The sequence below is a fragment of the Cyprinus carpio genome, chromosome B20 (assembly GCF_018340385.1).
Source record: "Cyprinus carpio isolate SPL01 chromosome B20, ASM1834038v1, whole genome shotgun sequence".
Taxonomy (NCBI): domain Eukaryota; kingdom Metazoa; phylum Chordata; class Actinopteri; order Cypriniformes; family Cyprinidae; genus Cyprinus; species Cyprinus carpio.
In genome coordinates this window covers 12,429,785-12,437,621 of record NC_056616.1, presented here as the reverse complement: position 1 = coordinate 12,437,621, position 7,837 = coordinate 12,429,785, and the positions used below count along the sequence as shown (strand labels likewise).

The 7,837-nt window shown below is 41.2% G+C and overlaps 1 protein-coding gene across 1 annotated transcript; it reads right to left on the bottom strand.

Annotated features, from left to right (window-relative positions):
• six4b (SIX homeobox 4b) lies at positions 1-7,450 on the bottom strand. The gene is made up of 3 exons (XM_042746716.1): positions 6,577-7,450; positions 4,199-4,836; positions 1-1,616 (listed from the first exon to the last, which is right to left on the bottom strand). Exons 1-3 carry the CDS (start codon positions 7,296-7,298, stop codon positions 1,141-1,143), a joined length of 1,836 nt encoding a protein of 611 aa, XP_042602650.1. The 5' UTR covers positions 7,299-7,450; the 3' UTR covers positions 1-1,140.
• Positions 7,451-7,837: the final 387 nt, after the last annotated feature.

The following is a 7,837-nucleotide window of genomic DNA, read 5'->3' as shown; positions in this document are numbered from 1 at the left end:
TTATATATGTACAAATATAAATATTTAATAGGGTGGAAGGGTTTAGAAAAATAGGTTTCTTTCAAGCAGGACTGACGTTTTACGGTTTCTTGTGGTTCTTGCAGTATGTACAGAGCTCATGTTTGGTGTAAAGGTGCGGTCACATTAGCAGAATTTCATGGCTGAAAAGATGCAAATTTGTATATTATCTGCAGCTCACACAGAAGTCACTTTCAAACCAAGCAGCTTGCATTAGGTAAACAAATTTGAATGACTAACTTGAACCTGTTGCGAAATCGGTGCGAGGAATCTTTCTCCCTCATGCAAAATTCCCAATTCGAATTGAAATTCTTACTGTAATTCGCTCATGAAAATTTGCCGAACTACTGTAAATGTGACCACACCTTATGAATATTTATCTTGCCCCACAAAGCTCACAGAATTCAGCGCCAGGCATTTTCTAATGCTAAAGGAAATGAAAAACATGTCCAAATCATTGTAAAACAGTTGTCACACAAATAAACAAAAACAAACACTCGTACTTCAGTTATTCTTGATGAATTCTTGCAAACAAATGGCTTGTTTTCTAGCCTAGCTTCTTAGTATATTAACAGTTTATAATGAAGGCACATGTGACCAGTTGCACTAATGGTCTAGATTATATACTTAAAAGTCCACATTGGGATGCGTAGAAAGAGTTTGAATCAAAAATTCTTTAACATAAAAGTCCAACATAACAAAATAACCATTATCAAATTTGCGTTGTCACACTCAAAGAATTTAAATACAAAAGACCATAAACAACAACAACAAAAAATCGCATCTGTGCTTCAATAAAATCTTGTTAAAAGAAAATAATCACTATAAAGCTGCATTTTTTGATTCAGAGCACATTTGTGCTTTTTAACTGGTCTTTTCGTACATTTGGTGAGAGTAAAGACAGTGCATGTAAATAATCTTCAGAAAGTCAGTGCATTGCCTGGTTCATTCTGCAGCCCTCTTAGTGCAAGTTGGGATATCTGAGGACAGGAAGGCACTGTTCGCATTTTATATCCATCATCAGGGTTCATTTGAAAATGATTTGTGCTTACAGGGTCCGTAAGGGCACAATGTGGTGCAACAAAACCAGTGAAAGGCAGCTCTTTGTTGCTAATGATATCATCATAGGTCACTTCCGTCATCATCCATCTGTACAGTCTGCAGCTTGGCCAGCTCTTTCCCTTCCATGTCCAGATCTCCACAAACAACCCTGACTGGGCATTCTCCTGCCCTAGACACAACTTGCAGGCTGTTGGGCAGCTGAACATCTTGAGACCTGTAGTCCGAAGACAGGGCTACACTGTCCTCTTGGATGCCACGTCCAGCTTGATTCAGAGTGTGGTGTACCCCGGTGCCCGAGAGGGCAGAGGTGACCGTAGCTGTGACGGTAGGGGGAAGTGAACCACTGGTAGAGGAAGAAGAAAGGAAAAGGGAGGCTGTGTAGCCCAGGTTGCTGCCTTGGTCCAGTGACATTTCAGAAGGATAAGTGTAGCTTCCAGACACATCCAAAGGCTCCTGCTTCACAGTTTGGGTGTAAAGAAGGGTTTGGCTCAAGTGCTGAGGAGAGTCACTGACCACGTTCCCCAAAGGAGCAGAGCCTGTATGGGGGATAAAGAAGATCTTGTTCAGTAAAGGTAGCTCTCAATGTCTGGTAAGCTTCATAAATTATTGAATATATGCAATGTGTCACACTCTCAATTTGAGTCAGAAGTTACAGTGAGTTGTTTGTGGAGAAATGCAATTTAAAAAAAAAAGAAAATAAACTTGAACTTTGATATAGACTGTTTCAGATGTACATTATGTTGTTTGTGACAAAGTCTCAGATTTCAAATTCTGTCCGCTTGCAAAATTTTTAACAGCAAATGTCTTTAATGTAGCGTAACTGATCGCTGTATCTGCCTCAAACTGCAGCACGGAGCACATGTGAACTGCTCTTCCGCTTTACTAAATCTTATAGCACTAAATAAACATGAGTGAACATCAGAAGGTATGTTAAAACAACTTAACTGAAATATATAATCTCTCATGTAATAGCTCAATCAGTGAACAATTTGTGAACATGTCACATGTTTACCTCAGGAAAGTCTCTAAGTGTTCATAGCTAGTCGTTATCAAGAAAAAATTTTTTAAGAAAAGAGCATGTTGCAAAATATTACTTAGGTATATCATTAAATATTACAAATGCATTATATTTTACATAACATCTCATTGTTGAATGATTTATTTTATGTATGTCTGAATACATCTAATTCTGTCAAAAATGTAAGTTTGTAATCTTTAGAGTCTATTTTCTCAGAAAGGGGAGCTAATATATTATATTTATTATATATTATATGAAATCATTATAAAGCAGGGACTTTCCTTTTTGATTCATTGCCTAAAACTGAAAACTTCAAGTTCAAACCGACTCCAATGAAAATGATGGAGCAGGTCGCATATAATGCTGTGCTGCAAGGTAACCCTAAACACTTTGGCCAGGACATCAACTCTTCCCAGTTTAATACAATGTTCTTTTCTTTTAGTTGGCAATAGCTGCTTGTAACAACTCAATTGAGAAAGGATGAGAGAGAAAGGGCAGAGCGTGATGGTGTGATCTGTTTATCCAGATAGGACTTCTTCGTTGTTATCTCAAGAGGTTTGCTTCTATCCCTGTCTGTTTCTTTTATTTCGGTCAATATCTCTTTGTACCTCTCTTACTTTCTTTTCTTCAGAACTTTTCTTGTGAACTGTTAAATGAAACACCTTTTTCATTTTCTGTTTGCGGTTAGACTTGCTATGATTTCCTTGTAACTCTAGAATGTGGTTCTTGGCACATGTATCTTGCAGTGACAGCCTCTGGCTTTTGGCCAGACACTTTTCTTCCATTAAGCTTGCACAAATGTCTGATAAATAATCACAGCGCCCAGTCCCCTCCTCCCCCACTTCAAACTCGCTCACTTTCTGAAACTAGAACCAAGTTTTCTACAGGTTTTCTTTAGCTTCCCGCAGACATTGCTTGTGGGAGGGGGTTGTTGTATAGAGGGGGTCAGGAATATATTTTCTTTCCATCTGACTTACAAGGCTTACTCAGTCCTGTTTAGGCATCTGGATGACTATACAGAAGAAAAATCTGAAACCATATCTCGCAAGTTTTGACTTCATAGACAAAATAGTGCTGCAAGGAAATTTCTATTGTTTCTTTGTATTTGTGAGGCACTGGAGATTAAATTTTGTGTTTTTATGAAGACATGTTTTATTGAAATGCCTTGAAAATTATGGGCACAAGGAAACAGGGTTTTGGCTAAACAATTTTAATATCGTCTTTTTCTTGCTAGATCGTTTGGGCTCAACTGTTTTCCTTCTAAATCAAAAGTTCAGCCAGGGGTGGGTTTGTTTTTATGTGGCTCGTAAACTGCATATTAAAGGATAAAACAGACGAGCGAGAGAGAGGCAGAACGCAGCTAGCCTTGCTGTTATTGATGTGGCCATAAAATATTCATGGAAAGAACCATTAGTGAGTGGTTAGGGCCATGGAGGGGAGGTGGGGACCGTATTGAGATACTGCATTTGGTATGATCCTCTAGCCAGTTGACCTGGACCCCCACATGCCTCTCACAACTTCACCCACAATGCACTCCAACTGCCCGTGACCCACAAGGCTTTCTTGCAAAACCTCCTCTCTTTTGCACTGAGCTCTGCGGTCAAATTTGGCAAGCTTAACCACATAAATGTTTGGTCACAGTATTCTCCAAAGTGATGATGTAATTACTCTGGCTCTCATGAGCTCACTAGAAGTGCTCGGACTACTTTAGATATTGTTGTTATTGTATCTTCATAGACATATGTTTGAGACGCAGAGGCTCAAACCAGCCATTTTGAACTGGAAGTGTCAGGAACGCATTATGTACAGTATGTACCCAATTTACAGAAAGAAATAACCCAAAAATTAAAAATTTGGTCATTAATTACTCACTCTCATGTTGTTCCAAATCTGTATGCTGACAAAAGCCCATTAAATAAAAGTTAATGGCATCCAAAACAACGCTGAACCCCACTGACATTTATTATATACACAAAATATCTTCTTTTGTGTTCTGTAGAAGAAAATAATTCATACAGGTTTGGAAGAACATGAAAGTTAGTGCATTCTGACAGATTTTTGGGTGAACTGTCACAATATATCTAATAAATGGCCTCCTACCGTGAGTGGATGATGTTGTGGATGGGGGCAGCATTAAAGGAGGAAGCCCCATGGTGGTTTCATTTCCAGGGAGATTGACCACACTGTAACTGCTGAGATGAAGTCCTCCTGAGGTAGTGGATGGAGTGGAGGGGGCCGAAGCGAAGGAGACTACTGAAGAAATGACTCCATCTTCAGCATTGGAAACCAGAGTCTGCATGGCCTCCAGCTTTCCAGAGCCAGTTTCAGAAACCCCCATTGAGAACGGAGCATAAGACACAGAAGACCCACCTAACAGCCTCTCCTGACCGTGATGGGAGACCCTCTGGGGATCAAAGGTCAAGAAATGGCCACTCGTGGCGCCGAGTCCATTCAGGAGAGCATTGCTACTGTGTGACTGAACGTAGGCTCCACCGTTGATGTAGTGAGCATTCACACTTGCTAGATCACCGTTAAAACTCATTCCTCCAGCTAGGTGTGAAGGCATTTTGACATCTCCAATTTGTTGGATGACTGTGGTTCCTCCATCCAAGTAAACTGTAGGGGGGGCTGTTCCGTGTGCGACTGAGCTAGAAGAGCCGCTAGAGAGGGGACGTGGTGACAAGTCCTCCTGGCCTTTACTGCACTCATCTTCTGTACTATGATTGCCATCTGACTCACTGAAAAAAGAACAAGTTAAACAGCCCAAAGGTTTATTTATTGCTTTGGTGCCCAAAAATTGTGTTTGGCATGAGATCTTGCTTTTTTCTACAAAGCCATCAATTATTTGCAGTCTTATGAATTTAATTTGTTCATTTTGAATTGTTGCACTATGTTGAAGAACTTTCACTAAATTTACTAACAGTAGGCTAAATAACATTAAAATGCCCATAATCGTTTGAAAATCTATCTGGTAAACTGGTAAACCTGTGTACTTTAAATATGTCAAAAAAAAAGAAAAAAAAGAAGTCATTTTCCAATTGATTTCTCAGTTTATTTGTTTCTCTCATAATCAGTTAATAAAAAATATTTTGGAATTTCACTATGAAGAAAGTGTGTACTAAAGTATGCCACTAACTGCTTTATCAGTAGCGTTATAAGCACTTGTGTTGAAACACTTTATAAAATAAACTCTATAAACCAGCTGTCCAACTTTAAAGCACATTGCAATAAAATCGACCTCTTGTGCGCTTCTAAAAGCAGACCGCTAAAATAAAAATCATTTTCTGTAAATATCTCAGTCATCATTTCTAAAGTGGACCTATTGCCCCCGGGGGTCAAAAATCAGATAAAAGGATCTGAGCTCTTGGAGGCATTTGGTGGGTCTCTTTACAGACTATGACAGCTGCGTGTGCATCGTTCAGAGTGACTCGAGCAGCCAAGCCGCATCTATACAAAGATCTTATTGACACGACAAGCCGTTTGTCTTTTCTCGTCCAAAGAGCTCCCTTAAGGAGTTCATGGACATCTTCATTCAAACAATGAGTAATTATCTTTGTCAGGGTTTAACAGTGCATCATCAAAGCAGCGCTTATTCTTGACGCATACGGAAAAGCCTGACCTCCCTTATTTACGAGTTTCAAGATTTATTATTTATGATAAAAGCAGCATTTTGCGGGCATAATGGTTAAGAGTTATTTCCACGGGAGTTTGAAACTCTGCACGAACCGCAAGCAAAAGTTTACAAATACAGAGCTGCTTCTTATCTGCCTCAGATGCCTCAAGCTGTGAAGAGGATTTTGGCCACGTCAGGAGATTGAGTGCAGATCTCTCTGACTGATTATCAGGGTGGGACAATGGCTTTAAAATCCAGAAACAAACATAGACAATGGCTATGGTAATGTAATGGCTTATCATATCTAAAGTAAACCTAGGGTCTGTTGGGGTTGTATTTGAAAGCAGCAACATGTCTGTTAAAATGTTTGTCAGGTCTTTGTTTTGCTTATCCAATTAATATGACCCTTTTAATTAAATTGGCCAATTTATGAAATGTCTGCATGGTTAAAAGAGGCCTGAGCTGAACTAATAACTCAAAATGTGGGAAAGAAGAACTTTTAAGCAATTCTTTAAATAGCATTTTCTACTTAAAAATGTACTTGTTACAAATTGTCTAGACTCATCTGAACAATCCATAGTGCATCATGAACTTTTTAATTTTTAAAGTAGCCTACTATCAAGAAGCCAAAAATAAGAAAATTATTATTTGATGAACCGAAGAACCAGTGAAGAACCAGTGAAGAACCTTCATTTTTAAGAGTAAACGCGTCACTGTCTCCACGTTCTTCAAAGCTGCACCTCAATGAAACGCTCAAAGCTTCGTATTTCAAAACATTGATGAAACGTGTCCTCCGTTCGCTCTCGCGCATTCCATCATACGTTTTCCGCTCTCGATTAACGTCTTAAATATAACTGCGGCTTACCTTTTTGACTGAGCCTCGGATGGATTTCTGTCTCTCTGCCTCCTGTTTTTGAACCAGTTGCTGACCTGCGTCAGAGAAAGTCCTGTCATTTTGGCCAGATTTCGTTTCTCGGCTGGAGATGGGTACCGGTTCCGCTTGTACATGTCCTTCAGCGCGTTCCTAGACCTCTCTTTGAAACAATACACGGTCTCCTCTCCGTCCCAGATAGTCCGAGGCAGCGGATATTTCCTGCGTAAGCGATACTTGTCCACGGCACCCAGCGGTCTACCCCGCGCCTTCTCCGCTTCGATATAGCGCGCCTTGTACCACATATCCTGCAGAGACGAGTGGTTTGGCGGACTGAAACTGTGGTTCTCCAGAATGCAGTAGAGCTCTTGGTAGCGGGCCTGGTGGAAGGCGACTATCGCTTGCGCTTTAAGGATGCTCTCGTTGCCCCGCAGCAGGTCACTCTGCGGCAGTGACCAGAGGAACCTGGCCAGGCGCTCCACGTTCCCGCCCTGCAGCAGCGCTTCGCAGACGCATGCGACCTGCTCGGGGGAGAAGGCCAGGGAAGCCGGTGAGCAGTCCAAAAGTTCTGCATTCTCCATCGGCAACTCCGCGGGGTCCAGCACTGACAGCTTGACACTCCCACGATTCTCCCTCTTGTTCTCATCGGCACTTGAGGAAGAAGACATTTTGAGCGCGTCCTGATAAGTCACTCCTCTGGGTTTCAGGCAGCACATCAGGCGATCGGATTTCGCCCCTCCATCCAAGCACGATCAGGTATCTGGCCGCTGTGTGGTGTGGATAAGATCTGGCGTCCCCCGTTCCACCACAAGTTTAACTCCACAGCCCACGTTGGAAAGGAGTCCAAGACCTGAGCGCATTTTGATTCGCCGCTCTGCCCCTGCGGGGAGGAGCGACTGGGATGTGAAGACAAATGTTTGCGATGGGAACATCCATCAAGCGTGCAGTGGGAACGCGGGTACCTGCGAAAGGTAATGCAGGCTGCAGTACGTCCACACGTCCACAATACACGCCCGTGATTTCACATTTTCAAATGTACAAAATAGTTTCTTCCTTGTGTCATTAGTTACTCCAAGTAATTGCCAAAAACATGCCTTCTCTTGAAGAGAACAGCATATTAATAATAAAAAAGACAAATTATATGCTAATTGATGAGATCATTGCATGACCATCACCTTCCAGATGTCGAAGTTATAAGGCACTATGTAAAATATAAAGGATTTACAGTTGAAAACTTTGAGATATACAAAAGAGT